Here is a 19,382-nt window from a genome sequence, read left to right as displayed (position 1 = left end):
CAACCTAAATTTGAAACTACCCAAGGTTTTAGCTTCAATAGGACCTTGTGTAAAGGGATGAGAACTGTAGTGGCAGGCTTCCTTGTGAAGAACATTGTGATGGGCAACTGAGACAGATTCTTCATATCTTCAGAGTTTTGTAGGGAAATATGCCTCTATCAATGTCATTCACCACCTTCAAAGCCCTCAACATAAATATGATTTGGCAGCTAGGAATTCGCGAATGTTCAAAGCACGCGAATGTTGAGGGAGACCTGTAGTGCAGTTAGCCTCACAAACACTGTTTTCTCTTGAAATAAAACCTCAGAAGGGGAAGCATGGGAAGGTATGGTGAAGGTGATAATTATTTTTACCTCGGGAGTGGCTACCACCACTCGTCACATAATGACATATTTTATTCATTCTAGAGTATACTGTATATCATGTTTCTATGTTATTTATATTGTTTATGTCATATTAGATAAATTTTGATAGATAAATAAGCCATAAAGTTGATATTAGTGTTATATTGAAGTATTTTCTCCTGCCTCCCGAGAACCAGGAATTCCGCTAGACGGATTAATGGCATTTCAATTAATTTCAATGAGGAAAATTGATTTGATATACGAGCAGATTGAGTTACGAGCTAGGTCACGGAATGGATTAAACTTATAAGTCAAGGTATCATTGTACCATGAAAGCATAAGTAATAGAGTACATAGGCCTGGTCAAGGACTGGGTTGCTGGAGGCTTTGATCCCCGGAACACCCTCCAGGTAAATTCCAGATATCATTCTTTGCAGAAGGCATGTGAAAGTACAGTACCCAGAACATCCTCCAGGTAGACTTCAGGTAGCATTCATTGTAGAAGACATATGAAAGTACAGTACAGAACTTAATACTGCATTGTGCAGCCAGTTGAATAATTCTGTTGATATAAGGTATGAAAAGACATTCACAATCTGTTGTAAAAGCATTGTATTAAGGAAAGTAAATAAAAACCTGAAAAGAAAGGATTTTTCCTTAAAAAAACAATCTAAAACTTTATATATATATATATATATATATATATATATATATATATATATATATATATATATATATATATATATATATATATATATATGTGTGTGTATGTATATATTTATATATGTGTATGTATATATATATATATATATATATTATATATACATACATATATATATATATATATATACATATATATATACATATATAAATATATATACATATATAAATACATATATATATATACATATATAAATACATATATATATACATATATAAATACATATATATATATATACACATTTTTTTTATTTATTATCACACCGGCCGATTCCCACCAAGGCAGGGTGGCCCGAAAAAGAAAAACTTTCACCATCATTCACTCCATCACTGTCTTGCCAGAAGGGTGCTTTACACTACAATTTTTAAACTGCAACATTAACACCCCTCCTTCAGAGTGCAGGCACTGTACTTCCCATCTCCAGGACTCAAGTCCGGCCTGCCGGTTTCCCTGAATCCCTTCATAAATGTTACTTTGCTCACACTCCAACAGCACGTCAAGTATTAAAAACCATTTGTCTCCATTCACTCCTATCAAACACGCTCACGCATGCCTGCTGGAAGTCCAAGCCCCTCGCACACAAAACCTCCTTTACCCCCTCCCTCCAACCCTTCCTAGGCCGACCCCTACCCCGCCTTCCTTCCACTACAGACTGATACACTCTTGAAGTCATTCTGTTTCGCTCCATTCTCTCTACATGTCCGAACCACCTCAACAACCCTTCCTCAGCCCTCTGGACAACAGTTTTGGTAATCCCGCACCTCCTCCTAACTTCCAAACTACGAATTCTCTGCATTATATTCACACCACACATTGCCCTCAGACATGACATCTCCACTGCCTCCAGCCTTCTCCTCGCTGCAACATTCATCACCCACGCTTCACACCCATATAAGAGCGTTGGTAAAACTATACTCTCATACATTCCCCTCTTTGCCTCCAAGGACAAAGTTCTTTGTCTCCACAGACTCCTAAGTGCACCACTCACTCTTTTTCCCTCATCAATTCTATGATTCACCTCATCTTTCATAGACCCATCCGCTGACACGTCCACTCCCAAATATCTGAATACGTTCACCTCCTCCATACTCTCTCCCTCCAATCTGATATTCAATCTTTCATCACCTAATCTTTTTGTTATCCTCATAACCTTACTCTTTCCTGTATTCACCTTTAATTTTCTTCTTTTGCACACCCTACCAAATTCATCCACCAATCTCTGCAACTTCTCTTCAGAATCTCCCAAGAGCACAGTGTCATCAGCAAAGAGCAGCTGTGACAACTCCCACTTTGTGTGTGATTCTTTATCTTTTAACTCCACGCCTCTTGCCAAGACCCTCGCATTTACTTCTCTTACAACCCCATCTATAAATATATTAAACAACCACGGTGACATCACACATCCTTGTCTAAGGCCTACTTTTACTGGGAAAAAATTTCCCTCTTTCCTACATACTCTAACTTGAGCCTCACTATCCTCGTAAAAACTCTTCACTGCTTTCAGTAACCTACCTCCTACACCATACACTTGCAACATCTGCCACATTGCCCCCCTATCCACCCTGTCATACGCCTTTTCCAAATCCATAAATGCCACAAAGACCTCTTTAGCCTTATCTAAATACTGTTCACTTATATGTTTCACTGTAAACACCTGGTCCACACACCCCCTACCTTTCCTAAAGCCTCCTTGTTCATCTGCTATCCTATTCTCCGTCTTACTCTTAATTCTTTCAATTATAACTCTACCATACACTTTACCAGGTACACTCAACAGACTTATCCCCCTATAATTTTTGCACTCTCTTTTATCCCCTTTGCCTTTATACAAAGGAACTATGCATGCTCTCTGCCAATCCCTAGGTACCTTACCCTCTTCCATACATTTATTAAATAATTGCACCAACCACTCCAAAACTATATCCCCACCTGCTTTTAACATTTCTATCTTTATCCCATCAATCCCGGCTGCCTTACCCCCTTTCATTTTACCTACTGCCTCACGAACTTCCCCCACACTCACAACTGGCTCTTCCTCACTCCTACAAGATGTTATTCCTCCTTGCCCTATACACGAAATCACAGCTTCCCTATCTTCATTAACATTTAACAATTCCTCAAAATATTCCTTCCATCTTCCCAATACCTCTAACTCTCCATTTAATAACTCTCCTCTCCTATTTTTAACTGACAAATCCATTTGTTCTCTAGGCTTTCTTAACTTGTTAATCTCACTCCAAAACTTTTTCTTATTTTCAACAAAATTTGTTGATAACATCTCATATATATATATATATATATATATATATATATATATATATATATATATATATATTTATATATATATATATATTATATATTATATATATATATATTTATATATATATATATATTATATATTATATATATATATATATATATATATATATATATATATATATATATATATATATGCAAAACAACCACTCTGAAAGAATAGAGAAATTCCAAGCGCTTTCGTGACTACTCACATTATCAAGGAAATATATATATATATATATATATATATATATATATATATATATATATATATATATATATATATATATATATATATATATATATATATATATATATATATATATATATATATATATTATATATATATTATATATATAAAGACCTAGGCAGAATGGGTTTTTGAACAAACTTCTTGTATAACTTTATAATTGTTTTCTAAGGAATTTAAACAAAAAACCTGTATTAGGTTTACTGGCACCCAAACTTTGTTCTTTGAGCCATTTTGAAAATGTTTCATTTTTAAGTTTTTCCCAGAAATACAGTCTTACCATTCTTTTTTTTTATATACTGCTCTTCAGATTTAAACTAGAGCTTGATTAGTTCATCATAGTAATTCTCATCCTTTATGTGCAGTTTTAACTTATTTTCCAAGTTATTTCTTAAATTGAGTTCTTTTTAATAGATTCTTGCATTATAAGGTATTTTGCAGTTTGATTAATCTTGTATTGGTTTGCTTTCATGTCTGTTTTCACTCTTGTACAGTGCTAGTCACGGCATTATGCCGCCCCTCCCCCACACACGTACCAAAACACAAACACGTACCATGAAAGATTATAATATATATATATTTGTACACTTACTGAGGTTTTAATACTTGGTGCTGCATCCTTTACGCTTAATCACGTCCCTCAACCGTGCAGGAAGACTCTTACACAAATTCTTGAGGGTTTGGAGAGGTATATTCCATGCCTCATGTAGAGCAGCCTCCAGCTGCAGGTTATAACTGATATCCTTGCCCAGTAAACTTCATTTCACTATTGACCAGAGGTTCTCAATAGGGTTTAGGTCTGGGGAATTGCCTGGCCAGTCATTCAAGATCCTCGCTTCACATTCCTTAAGCCACTGAACTACAGATTTAGCAGTATGACATGGTTCACCGTCCTGCATAAACACCGTAGCCCCACACTTGCCAAACGTCTCATGTAAATTGTGTCACAGTAACTCTCAGGTAATTACACTGGTTCATATACTGGTTTTTGGGAAGCACAATAAGTGATGAAAGATTGGATATCAGATTGGAGGGAGAGAGTATGGAGGAGGTGAATGTATTCAGATATTTGGGAGTGGACGTGTCAGCGGATGGGTCTATGAAAGATGAGGTGGATCATAGAATTGATGAGGGGAAAAGGGTGAGTGGTGTACTTAGGAGTCTGTGGAGACAAAGAACTTTGTCCTTGGAGGCAAAGAGGGGAATGTATGAGAGTATAGTTTTACCAACGCTCTTATATGGGTGTGAAGCATGGGTGATGAATGTTGCAGCGAGGAGAAGGCTGGAGGCAGTGGAGATGTCATGTCTGAGGGCAATGTGTGGTGTGAATATAATGCAGAGAATTTGTAGTTTAGAAGTTAGGAGGAGGTGCGGGATTACCAAAACTGTTGTCCAGAGGGCTGAGGAAGGGTTGTTGAGGTGGTTCGGACATGTAGAGAGAATGGAGCGAAACAGAATGACTTCAAGAGAGTATCAGTCTGTAGTGGAAGGAAGGCGGGGTAGGGGTCAGCCTAGGAAAGGTTGGAGGGAGGGGGTAAAGGAGGTTTTGTGTGCAAGGGGCTTGGACTTCCAGCAGGCATGCGTGAGCGTGTTTGATAGGAGTGAATGGAGACAAATGGTTTTTAATATTTGACGTGCTGTTGGAGTGTGAGCAAAGTAACATTTATGAAGGGGTTCAGGGAAACCGGCAGGCCGGACTTGAGTCCTGGAGATGGGAAGTACAGTGCCTGCACTCTGAAGGAGGGGTGTTAATGTTGCAGTTTAAAAACTGTAGTGTAAAGCACCCTTCTGGCAAGACAGTGATGGAGTGAATGATGGTGAAAGTTTTTCGTTTTCGGGCCACCCTGCCTTGATGGGAATCGGCCAGTGTGATAATAAAATAAAAAAAATAAGTTCACTGAAATACCCTCAAACCATGAGTGAGTCTGGATGTTTGGTGGTCCCATGGGTGTAGCATGGGTCTAGCGGGTCACTACCTCTGGGTCGGTACACGTCCCCCATGGTTACAGGTGACGGTGAAGGTTGCTTATCACTAGGTCAATTCATTGGCTTAAACTGGTGGGAGAAATGGACCTGCCTTGCAGGCCTGTTGCAGTGTTCCTTATGTTCTTTTGTTCTTATCACTCCAAAGTACTTCAGACCACTGTTGAGGATTCCAGTGAAGGTATATCTTTGCATAATCCAGCCTACATTTCTTCTGTGACTTGGAGAGGATCGGTTTCTTAACCTGGCGGTGACTACTGTAGCCCAGTTCTGACACACTTCTGTTAACAGTTCTTACAGACACCTCTGAGAGAAGATGTGGGTTGTTTTCTTTCAGTTCTGTAGCAGTTATCTTAGATGTACTCTAACTGCTTCTTTAACACAGTTAAGGTATGAGCTGATGTCTTCTTTGAGGGGCCAGGCCGAGGTTTGGCAGACGGTAACTCGACACCGCCACCAGCCTTAAAATGCTGCACCCAGTTCCTCACTGAACGCGCACACACACCAACATTCTCCACTATTTCTTTCCTCTGGTGCCCAGCTTTATGAAGCCCTATGATTTGAGCTACAGTTTCAGGTGTTGAAGACTTCCTTTTTACCCATAATCGAACATGTATAGCCCCAAAACCAAAGGGAACACCGGACAAAAGATGGGGCGGATGAGAAACAAAACTGCAACGGTTCCTCTCACCACTGCAACCGCGTGAGCACTGAGGAGTCACTGTGGAGTGTGGCGGCAGGCCGTGATGTTTTGGTAACGGCTGCTACCCGGCATAATGCACTGACGAAAAAAGACCCCCCCTGTATGGTAGGCCTTTGATTTTTCTCATGGCATTATGCCAGGGCGCTCGCTCGGCATAATGCCATGACTAGCACTATAGATGACAGCGAGGAAATGGAAGGGCTTCTAGGGGTAGGGTTCCTGGATGTATCTTTCGAGAAGAATCCCATGTGTATGTTTACCTGAACAAACTGACTGATGTGTTCGGCTGGCTGGCTGGCTTGCAGGCTGGCCAGCCTGTCTTTCAAGAAATATATACCAAGCAAACGTAATTGCTTGAATGACAGACAGAATTAAGGTACACATAAGTACAGTTATCATACATAGTGTAAATTACCAAAGATAACCCAAAAAAAGCCAGAGAAAAGCCTTTTTTTTTTTCCTATACTGTGCTTTTAGATACAAGGCATAAGCATTACTGTGGCAAGTAATAAACTTTTCGGCCACAGTTGTATCTTTCTACTTGTTCAGATGCAATGATTCTGCAACATGTAATTCCTGTTCGGCTAGTTTACGATCATTGATCCATACATACGTAGTCCAAACGATTCTCTGGTATGTGTTTGTTATTATTAGTTGATTCCTGAAGACCAGTTAATACATGCAGTGTTTACATGTGCTGCTATGTAAAATAATTTATTTAACTGTATTTGTGTATGTTTGCCTGAATAAACTTGACTTACTGTCTTACTGATTGGACAAACTTGACTGGACCGACTGGACTGGACTGACTATAGTTAGTGAATACCGACCATCTGAGGGAACGAGACTGCAATTGAGAAAGGGTGCCTGAAGATGAAATGCCTAACACCGAGATGTATTGCCGTTTCCATGACCAAAGTTTTCGTACAGCTCACAATACTGACTGGTCAGGGCTGGTTGTAAGTTTGTGCAGTTGTTAAACAGGTAGATCGTTAAGTGAGGAGTACCTGATGTATGTTCTTTAAGTCTGTTATGTAGTTTTCCGGAGGCTTCACCGACAAACCTTATGACGACCTCCACGTGGTATAGAGCATAGATGCTGTTCCCCTTTCTTGACGGTCTTTTATAGTTTTTAGTGTAATATTGGTTACTAATATTGCATTCAGCTAAGGTATTGGAAACATATCTAGTTTTGTTGATGGGGAGGACAGTGTATCTGCTGGGTGTAGTTTTGGAACTAGTTGCATAGTGTCTTGACTTTACTCATTTACTGCAAGGTCAGGACACTGAAATAGGGCACTGAAAATGCATACCCTCAACAGAAACCCCAAGAACCACCTTATGAACTTTGCCGAAACAAGACATCATGCAAAATAACTGCTGCAAGAGATTGTCTAGAATCCGTAGTAATAGCCACAAGCAATAGCATCAGTCAGAATTCACAATCATTCATTCATCTTGGAAGTTCTAGCAACTTGTTCTTCTAGTACCTGATACCACGATCACTTATCACTTAGCCGAATACTCACATGTGACTACATGACCTCAATCTTGTGTGTATTAATAGAGATCTTAGTGAATGAAATGTCTTCACAATAAAATGCCCTAATCATCATTTTCTTATTTACATGAGATTGTATTTTACACTTCATTGGTGATAATCACATGACTAAACTTCAAGCTTTATGGTTGAAAATCATTGTATTGCATTTTATACTTCATAGGTTCCTGCCTTTGAGACCAGTGATGGCAAGTACATCTTCGAGAGCAATGCCATTTCCTGGGCTGTTGCCAATGAACAGCTTCGTGGCAAGTGTGCCATGGACCAAGCTCAGGTTGTGGCATGGATGAGCTTTGCTGGTAAATTGATAAATGACAACTTGATTACTTTCGTCATACATGAGCGATTAACTTCAAAGTACAATAAAATTACAGTGAATCCTTAATTTAAGACCAATAGGTGTGAATGGATGGCCAGTAATGGCAATTGTGGAGGAAAGAGTTAAAATAGTTATGCCATGATTGTAACAAAAAGAAGATAAATCTTTAAGCAATGGACTTTGTTGCTTCTCACGTAAATAACCGGTATTTCCAAAGTCTGTTAATTAGAGGTCTGTTAAATCAAGGGTTTACTGTATATGAATAGGTTTTGAATGGATTTGATTGTTTTGGAGATTGTCAGCATGCTGTTTTCTTGGTATATACAGTAGCTATCATAAATATACACACCTATTTGCTTGACAGGTTCAAGAAGTGCCAGGGCAACTTTTGTATGGAAGACATTGCTCCTTGGAATGCTGTTAAAGACAAAAAGTGGTTAAATTGAGTTTTCTATACTCTGATGACTGGCCTGGAAACTCACTGGGCTTGAATCCAATAGAAAAATGTTTTGAAAATCGTTAAGCTTAAGCTTTGTGGCATGGACATATGCTTTAACACCAAAATCCTTCCTGAGTGCCATTAAGAAGGTATTGACTTCTCTGTTCTCCATAAGTTAGCTTTAATAGTGTCCAGGAGACTAACATCAAGATGAAGGGTAATCCTTCTAAATAATGATCTAGTATGTGAGGAACATGCGTTTCAGTATTGTATATTTATGTACAATGATAGGTTATGGTGAGCAGTCTTGTTTTCTGTGTGATGTGTTATGGGTGTGCATATTTATGATGCCAACTGTAGGTGATAAAGGAATAATTGGGACTTGTAGGAAGGGTATTAGTTTACTGCTTTGCTTTAAATTTTGATGGAAAGAGTTTGCAATCATTGCTTTATAAGAGCATAGTATTTGAACTAATATCAAATACCTTTTAACTTTTTTTTTTAAAGTAAAAGTGAATACTGGTAGAAAAGGATGGCAATTATGTTAGTGTAAATTTAGATTGGATTTTTTTTTTTTTGCTTTATATTCGAGAGCTTGTTATTGCTTATTAAATGAAGACGAACACCATTATTATGAGCATGTTTGTTGCACCAGCCTGTGTATTACATCTTAGTTTCCAAGGGTGAAGGTAGAATGTTTTCTCTTTTTCCATGCACCAGGTGTACCAAAGTATGTATTTTAACCCTTTGACTGTTTTCGACGTATAAATACGTCTTACGAGCCAATGTTTCTGACGTATGTATACTCAATAATTCTAGCGGCTTCAAATCAAGCAGGAGAAAGCTGGTAGGCCCACATGTGAGAGAATGGGTCTGCGTGGTCAGTGTGCACCACATAAAAAAAATCCTGCAGCACACATTGCGTAATGAGAAAAAAAAAGCTGATAGTTTTTTTTGGAATAAAACGCCGACTTTGAGGTGTATTTTCGTATAGTATTTATCGTTGTATTTGCGTTTTCATGGTCTTAGGTGATAAAATGGAAAACATATTACAGAAATAAAGATGATTTTCATTACTTTGACGATGAAAACGACCTTGAAACTGAGCTCAAAGTAGCAGAAATGTTAGATTTTTACCAATGTTCAGGAGTAAATAAATCACACCACACGTCCAATACACGTCAACTGGGGAGTCTAATATTCTTTCACTAGTGCACTGATATTATTTATACCATTTTTTACAATAATGCAGTAGTCTGCATAACAGTAAATTTTGTATTCTTTTGTATGAATAAAAAATCAAAATAGAAAGCAATAATATAAGAGGGGCCTAGAGATGTGACTAATGAACAGAGCATATGTTATTTTAGTGCCACGAATGTCTACCTTGTTTATTCTGGATCCTATTTTGAAATTGGCATCTTTTTCAGTTTGCATGAAATTGGCCAAATTGCCAATTTCTGACCACCATATTGGGTAGTCCAAATTAGTAAATGGGAGGTTTCTTGTACTCAGCTGATAGATAAAATGGAGTTCTAAAGAAATAGCTATGAGTTTGGTCAACTGGAACAATGGAATTGCCTGAAAATAGGGCTCAAAGTCGGCGAAATCGCCGATATGAATATGTCGCCGAGACCGCTAACTTCGCGGTAGCATAATTCCGTGAGTTTTCGACCAAATTTCGAACTTTGGTGTCATTACCATCAAGAAAAGATTCTCTATCATTTCATAAGAAAAAATAATTTTTTTTTTTTTTCAAAAAATTGAGCAACATAATGACAGTTTCAGAAGGGGCCTGAAACAGTCAAAGGGTTAATGGGTATCGACTGTTTTTCCTAGGTACACTGGTACCTCTAGATACGAACAGCTCAAAATTCGAACAGTTATGGAAGTGCTTTTGTAAGTGTATTTTTGGGGGTCTGAAACGTATTAATCTAATTTACATTATTTCTTACGGGAGCAAATTCGTTTGGTATCGGCACTCGAACAGTCTTCTGGAACGAATTAAGTTTGTATCCTGAGGTACCACTGTAGTAGGTTGGTACAGCAACTGCCCAGGGAGGCACCATCCTGCAAAGTGAGTGTAAAATGGAAGCCTGTAATTGTTTTATATTATAGTAGGATTGCTGATGTTTTTTTTTTCTGTCAGAAATACAAGGCTTGCTGCTTCGATTTACACTTAGGTCACACTGCACACACGTCTTCTTACAACAAACCGACCATATTCCAATGAGGCACGGTGTCTCCCCCCCCCCCCCCCAAAAAAAAAAAAAAAAAAAAAAAAAAAAGTTTCTCCTTGTAAATTTAGTAATTTGTATATACAGGAGTAGGGGTTACTAGCCCCCTTGCTCCCAACATTTTAGGTCTTTTATGACATGCATGGCTTAGAGGAAGAATTCTGTTCCAATTCCCCATTGAGACATGTTCATGTACAAACATATATATACATACCCCTTTGAGTTTTCTTCTACAGTAGGCCCCCACTTATATGACATGTTAGGTTCCAGGCTACTGCCAGAAAGCAGACATTGCCAGAAAGCAGAACACCATTTTTTCCACTTACAAATGCATATAAATCCCAGGTAACAAGCTTATACTAAAATATATTATGTTAGCAATAGAATTAGGCATTAAAAGCAATAAAAAGTAAACTACACAATTTGTAGGAAGTCAGGTTTAGGAGGTATGGTAGCCAGCCAGATCAGCCCACCCCACCCACACATAACATTTAACCCTATGACTGTCGCAACCCCAAATCCTGAAGTCTTTCCTGGTGTCGAAAAAAATTTTTGAAAAAAAAAAAAAAAAAAAACATTCTTATGAAATGATAGAAAATCTTTTCCCGATGGTAATGACACCAAAAGTACGAAATTTGATTGAAAAATTAGGAAATTACGCTCCTGTGAAGTTAGCAGTCTCGGCGATGTATATGCATCGGCGATTTTGCCGATTTTGAGCCCTATTTTCAGCCAATTCCATTGTTCCAGTCGACCAAACTCATAGCTATTTGTTTAGAACTCCATTTTTTCTATCAATTGAGTACAAGAAACCGCCCATTTACTGATTTCAACTACCCAATAAAGTGGTCAGAAATTGGCAATTTGGCCAATTTCATGCAAATTAAAAAAGATGCCAATTTCAAAATAGGGTCCAGAATAAACAATGCAGACATACTTGACACTAAAATAACATATTCTCTGTTCATTAGTCAAGTCTCCAGGTCCCTCTTATATTACTCTTGCTTTCTATTTTGTTTTTTATTCACACAAAAAATAGAAGATTTACTGTTATGCAGACTACTGCATTGTTGTAAAAATGGTATAAATAATATCAGTACACTAGTGAAAGAATATTACTCCCCAGTTGACGTGTATTGGACGTGTGGTGTGCTTTGCTTACTCTTGAACATTGATAAAAATCGAACATTTCCGCTATTTTGAGCTCAATTTCAAGGTCGTTTTCATCGTGAAACTAATCAAAATCATCTCTATTTCTGTAACATGGCATCTGTTGAAATTTGTTTGAAATCGGCCAAATTGCCAATTTCTGACCACTTTATTGGGTAGTTGAAATAAGTGAATGGGCGGTTTCTTGTACTCAGTTGACAGACTAGAAGTAAATAAGTTTATTCAGGTATACACAAATACAGTTACATAGATTATCATACATAGCAGTGTATGTATAGAGAACCTAGGATAACCCAGAAAAGTCAGTGGCTTATTTCCAGTACCTGGCTTGGGCTTGCCATATATGATTTTCGGTAAATTTTTTTTTTCTCGGTTGTTTGTTGGGCTATCTCATTGAAACTTGGGCAATATATGATGGAAAGATGCTTCTTAACGTACAACAAAAATAAAAAAGACGGACGATAAATAAAGGAGTTCACTTCTCAGCCATTAGCCGCCTCTTTGCAGTATATTTTCGTATGGTTTTTATGGTTGTATTCTCATTTTTTGGATTCATTTGATAGAATGGAAGATATATTACAGAAAGACATGATTTTGATTGCTTTCATGAGGAAGAGTACCTTGAAATTGAGCTCAAAGTAGCGGAAATGTTCGATTTTTGCCAATGTTCAATGAACTGTGTAAGTCAAGTTGGTTAATTTTATTAAGTGTATTCTAACCCAACCACTCTGTAATTCGGCAAACTCAGTAATCCGGCACACTACAGGTCCCAATGATGCCGGATTTGTGATGGAGGACCTGTACACATATACAGTCACAGGGAATGTTTCAAGAAGTGCATGGTGTTATGCACAGTGGTATTTTACACTCCTCACACATAAACTAGTGTGTCTGCGATGTTGTGGGCATTTTTTTTGTGTGTATGCACAGACATAACACCTCTTCTGAGCCTTTTTCTTGAAAGCAGTAGCAGGCAGTTTTACTACGAAGTGATCACCATCCTTCAGACAAGAAGGTAGTTGTTGATAATTTAGTGGGCGGTCTATTGCAGGTGTTGTTCCTTGGTACTTGAATACGATTTGTGTGATGACAGACAAAACAGAATTCGCCATATGATGGTTTGTTTCTGGTCCTCATCTTATATATATTATAAGAATTGAGCATGGAAATGTCCAGAAGATGGAAAAAGAGTTTTATGTACCACTTACAACTCTTGCGAACACAATCAGCAAAGCCAGTCTGCATGTCACATTTGCCCACTGAGCGCATATTGAGGGTGTAATCAATCACAGCTGCAGGTTTTAGAATGGGTTCATTGCTCTCTCTATGCTGCCTGCCAGTGTTTGTCATTTCGTTAGGGTGAACTGATGACAACAGTGTGACATCACGTTTGTCATGCCACCGAAATGCCATGATATCATGGCAGCAAACGCCTGAACCTCACCTGTACGAGTGCCAGCGTCAAACCTGGGCATATGTTTACGATTCGCACGCACTGTGCCACACACACCTGTCATGTTCACTCGCAAAAAAATCACTGAGTGAGGTGCTTGTGTACCAGTTATCAGTATATAATATATGCCCCTTACCAAGGTATGGTTCTATCATTGTTCTAACCACATCACCAGAGATGCTCAACAACTACCTGGTATTTTGCAATGTATAACTTCAGTGTACACAATAATATCCAATACCAGACCAGTAACAATCACAAAGCACAAACAACTTTATACCAAAGTGTTTCCTCTTGCTTGGTATGCACTGCTTGAAAGAGAATTTTCCTTTGAACATGATCAAAGACTCGTCAATTGCAAGCTTTCTGAAGGGATAAAAATACATATTGAATTTCTCTTTCTGATACACAAACACATTCCTAATCTTATATAACGTGTCATTTCTGTCAGGCCTGGTTTTGTCTGAGAAGTGAAGCATACGTAATAGTAGCACAAATCGATTCACTCCCATTATATCACTGAAACCTAGGGTTGAAATGAGGCGGTCTGTTGACCAGTATTTCACACTGTGCTTATACACATGTGGCATAAGCATTATTGTGGCAAAGAAAAGATACATCTCAGCCACAGTTGTCTCCTTCCACCTGTGTAGCCGTGAGCTTGGTGAAAGTACAGTAAGGCCCCACTTTACGGCGTTCCGCTAATACGGCGATGTCAAATTATGACCAAAAGTTGCTATATGGCAAGCAGTCTTTCAAATACGGCACCCCCCACCCGGTTTGTTTACATTTTCCATGACCACATCTATTATGTCAGGAAACTTGCCATAATTTCAAGTGTTTTAAAGTTACTGCATATTTTATATGTACTCTGATAATTATACTTATGTGTACCTGTACCTAAATATACTTCCACACTTTGCTGGTGTGCAGGTACACATTAAAACCTCTAAGTCTCTCTCTACTCATGACGCCAATACTGCGTAATAATAATCACTCTTGGGGACACTAAATGTCTTATTTTACATCAATATAGGCATTTTCATTAATCCATCTATGATATTTTCCTCAAAATTATATATGAAACCCATTACATAGCATATAAACATGATACATACACTCACAGAATAAAAATTTACGTAAATATGAGATTTGTTTACAAAGTAGCTGTGTAGGTAGTGTCGGAAGAATTATGTTTTCTCTAGTCAGACACTGGGGGGGGGTAACTGTAGAAAAATATTCTTTTCGTATGCCTTTATATATAGCAATTCACGACCCTTGTGGGTTTGCTGCTTTTTAACCCTTTATCGAGCGCGGCCAAAAAAATTCGGTATTAATTACGTGTTTTGGGGGCGTGTCATACTCCGTGCCCCGCGCGGCCAGCTTCCCGTTCTTTAGTTCCAACCAATCACAAGCCTTCCCTGAGTCTCTTCAGCTAAGTACAGTTCGCTTCTGCCGCCTTCCCATTGGTTGAGAGATCAAAATATAAACACTGGTGGCTTGGCTCCGCCCACACACGCATTTTTCCCTCCACCCTTACTAATCTACTCTTGGATTATACATTCTACAATGTCGGTAAGTACTGATTGTTGTGTTTAGTGCTTACATGAATAGTTTAGGCATATTTTGATATATACCTAAAGTCCGTGTGAAGCATAATATGAGTGTAGCATGCAGTTGAAAAAAGTGCAAGCATTTTATACCGAATTATTTTGGTCTTGCCCGAGTTTCCGGGAATGTCCAATTTTAGTCAAATAAATATTTATAAAAAAATTTCAATTGCATATATGAACTCTGTAGTGGTCTGAATCTATACAGGAGGTTTCTATTGTCCTTCCAGATCAATGAGAAGTTGTTTTATGGGGAGCAGTCCACCAGCAGGTCGAGGTATGTCTGCGTTTCTGAAGAGTGATTCAGAAGCAGAGGTACATGAACCAGAATTGCTGGATAGTGGTGATGAATACTTGCCACCGGATGCACAGGTGTCAAGTGATGATGAGGAGGAAGAAAGGCCAGCCAAAAAACAGAAATTAGTGAAGAAAAAGTAAGGTATTACGATTGCAACTATTGCAGCCACTCGAAGAAATTGGTCACATCCTCATTCCAGTGTTCTGTATGCAAAGTAAATCTGGATAAAGAGTGATAGAAATTGCTTCAGCGACTACCATACCATCAATTAGCAATATAGAATAATTGGTCATCCAAATGAATCTCAGGAATATAGGGATTGAAAGTTGCATCCCTTTGCAATTTGTCATTGTTGAGATTTGCTTCCTTTTTATATTTTTGTAACAATTAAAAAATGTTTTGATTCAAGTTCCATTTATGTTTTTTATATTGTCTGTTTGTATATTAAATTTAAAAAATTGTTTTGGTGTGTTTTATTAACAATTGCAAGTTTGCAACATAAAATTTTTTAATCCCTTTGTCGGGCCCAGCCGAATATTTTCGGTCTTCGGAGATTAGCAATTGCTCGAAAACTAACCATCAGAAATCAATTTATATGGGATCAGTGACCTTGTATTGAGTTACTCTATCCACCATAGGGAGTTCAGTTCGAATTTCAAATTTTCGGACCCCTTGCATGATAAAGGGTTAATAATAATAATAATAATAATAATAATAATAATAATTATTATTATTATCATCTTCATTCATTCTAAAAATGGTGTGTTGCTGTTTGTTTATTCTGAACTAACTTGTACACAATGTAAGAGTATTTGTATTTTGAGGTAATTATTATTATAATAAAATATTAAGGTAAATGTTTTACAAACGTACGTGAATGAACTAAAAGTAGACACACATTAATGCGCATTTATTTCACCTGACCAAGTGATCGCCCACTACCTGTTCAGTTCGTGTTCTTACGTTGTCTCAACTATGTATCTCATTCTCTCTCTCGTTTACTCTTTCGTTAACTAGTTGGCTCTCATTGACGATGGCGTCTAAGGTTAGCTGTGATAAAAAGAGAAGTCGTAAGCCTCTTGCTTTAAGTGCCAAGTTAGAGGATGATGGTGTGCCATTCTGATTTTATTCAATAAACACCCTGCCACTCACCTCTCTCACATTAATATTAATATTTTAAGGTAAGTAATAAGTGTACTCTGTGTGTATCTTACCTTTTATTATATTTTTAATGCATATTTCTATTGCTAACTTAATATAAGTTAGTGTAAACTTCTTGTCTGTCATTTATTGCATATTTTGTGTGCTCTGATAATAATACTTGTGGACTTGTGTGGTAGCTGGGTGGAGGGACAACATTACGTTTTCTCTGCTCAGCCATCAGAGAAAACTTGTATGAATCTGCGCTTGGCCCAGCCACTCCCTCACTCCGCTTTCCTTTACAATTTTCGGCATGAATTATTCATTACTTCTACCTTCGCTTATGATGGCATCTAAAGGTAGTCGTTAGAAATGATTAAATTCAGTGAACAAGACATGTCAGTGTTAATAATATGGCTCTTGCCCACAGTGTAGGTAGCCAGTAGGTGTAGCCCAGGCGGGCTACACCTACCGGCTACCTACACTGACTTCTTACAAATAAATATTACTTGCCTCTCTTCCTATATTAAGACCACATATTTTAAGATAAATAATGAGTGTACTGTATGTGTATTTTACCTCTGGGATGTTTTAAATATTGTATATTAAGTATGAGACGGGGAGCCAGTGCTACCTGCACCTGGGCTACCTGCACCTGACTTCCTACAAATAAGTACTACTCACCTCTCTCCCTACATTAAGATTACAAATACTTCAAGATAAGTAATGAATTTACTGTGAATGTATTTTACTTTGTGTGTTTTTAATGCCTAGTTCTATTACTAACTTAATATAATTTAGTGTAAACTTGTTGTCTGGCATTTATATGCATTTATATATGGAAAAAAATGGCGTTCTGCCTACCGGCAATGTCTGTTTTCCGGCGACAGCCTGGAACCTAACCCGCCGTATCAGTGGGGCCCTACTGTATTGTTTGCTATGGTGTACTCATAGTATCTGTTGCTTTCCCTGACAGTTTCCATCAGGGGTTCGTCAAAGAATAACTCGAAACATTCCAGTTCAGTGGCATTGTTCCCCAGTGTACAACATGGCTGTATTCCACTTTGGCTTTAATCAAACTGGTGGGGATTTGGAACAAAATTGACAGCTTCCTGCCAATACCAGGTGCAGTCTGCTGGTGGGTACTTGACAAAGACAGGTGGCTGTGGTTGTGAAGGCTGGTGTGGTAGGTGGGTTTGGGATGGTAGCCTTTGTTGTAGATCAGCTGAGGCAGCGGCATGGGTGGCAGCATGACTGACTGCTGGTGCCTCACTGCCGGCACCACCACTACCACCACCATGCACATTTTCCATCCCAATTGCAACACTATTGTCGTCATTTTCACTGTCTGTTCCTGTTGTACAGCCACGGGATGTACTCCGAGATGTACTCCTTCCCCTTGGAATAGCATATGGCACACTACCAGAGCGCATATATCGTCGTATATACTGACGCTTCACTGGAGAATATTGCACTTCACTATCACTACTGGAACTGGTTTCAAGAGCTTGTAGTTCATATTCACTATCACTATCATCTCCTATGCTCACATCTGAGTTGGGGATTTGGGAAAATATGAGTTTCCTCTTTGATTCTGGTACAACTGAACGTGAACAAGATGGCCCAGCAGCAGAGGTGGAAGGCTGAGGGTTGTCTGGGTTTTCCTCACTATTACCGATATTATGGTCATTAGTTTCGGTCAAAACCTCGCGAAAACCTAGAAACTCATCTTCACTGGCACTTCCATCTGTATTAGAACTGTTACTGGGGAACAAAAGTGTCCCAATTTGCCGAGGAGTGAGGAGCTTCTTATCGCAAGGCATGGCGAACAACGTCTACTAAAATGGCGTTCCCACAATACGCCACTGGGTCCCAGATTTTTTTTTCTACCGCCCACACCGACCCCACACACCCATTCTCTCACACCTAGGCCTACCAGCCTTTTCCCCGCGAGATTTGAAGGCGCTAGAATGTGTGTGTATGTACTAGTACGTCAAGGACCCTGGCGCATAAGCCGTACTAGTACGGCCGAAACCCTGAAAGGGTTAATTAAAGTTCCCCAGAGTGATAAAATATATGTACAGTACATTCATTAATTACCTTAAAATATTTGTAGTCTTAATGTAGGGCGAGAGGTGAGTTTCATTTGTAGGAAGTCAGGTTTGGGAAGTATGGTAACTAGCCAGGGCAGCCCTTCCTACCCCACCCACACCTAACATACTACATTTAATTAAAGCTCCCCAGAGCGATAAAATATGTATACAGTACATTAATTACCTTAAAATATTTGTAGTCTTGATGTAGGGTGAGAGGCGAGTTTCATTTGTAAGAAGTCAGGTTTGGGAAATATGGAATCTAGCCAGGGAAGCCCTCCCCACCCCACCCACACGTAATGTAAACAAACCAGGCGAACACACGTCGTTTTCATCACTTTACATTGTGTACAAGTTGTCTCCACGTTGATACAGTAGAATATATAGAGAGACTCCCATTCTCATGTAACACCTTTTTAGAAGTAATGCCCTGAGTGAAGGCATACTTAGGTACAGGTACTCATCAGTATAATTATCAGTTATAATAATAATAATGTAAGTATGTAGTCCGCCTGGGCTATATACCTACACCTATCTACATAGCTAAACGATATTTAATGTGGCCCAGAGCCATACTATTACCATCGACATACCATGTTCACTGAGTTTAATCGTTTCTAACAACTACCTTTAGATGCCATTATAAACAAAGGGAGAAGTAATGAATAATTCGTGCCAAGAATTGTAAACGAAAGCGTTACGTATTAAGGGGAGTGACGTAATGTTTTCCCTCCACACCTCCATGCTATATAAACAAAATGTT

General features: G+C 38.5%; 1 protein-coding gene across 4 annotated transcripts in view; it reads left to right on the top strand.

Annotated features, from left to right (window-relative positions):
- eEF1gamma (elongation factor 1-gamma) overlaps positions 1–19,382 on the top strand; it is a 163,702-nt gene that overhangs the window by 40,438 nt on the left and 103,882 nt on the right. For all 4 annotated transcript variants that reach the window (XM_070088131.1, XM_070088135.1, XM_070088134.1 and 1 more), the window contains exon 3: positions 8,024–8,159. In XM_070088131.1, the coding sequence (XP_069944232.1) occupies positions 8,024–8,159 (136 nt within the window). The remainder of the gene's footprint in view (positions 1–8,023; positions 8,160–19,382) is intronic.

This window comes from Cherax quadricarinatus, chromosome 2 (assembly GCF_038502225.1).
Source record: "Cherax quadricarinatus isolate ZL_2023a chromosome 2, ASM3850222v1, whole genome shotgun sequence".
Classification (NCBI taxonomy): Eukaryota; Metazoa; Arthropoda; class Malacostraca; order Decapoda; family Parastacidae; genus Cherax; species Cherax quadricarinatus.
This window is presented reverse-complemented; position numbering and strand designations above follow the sequence as displayed.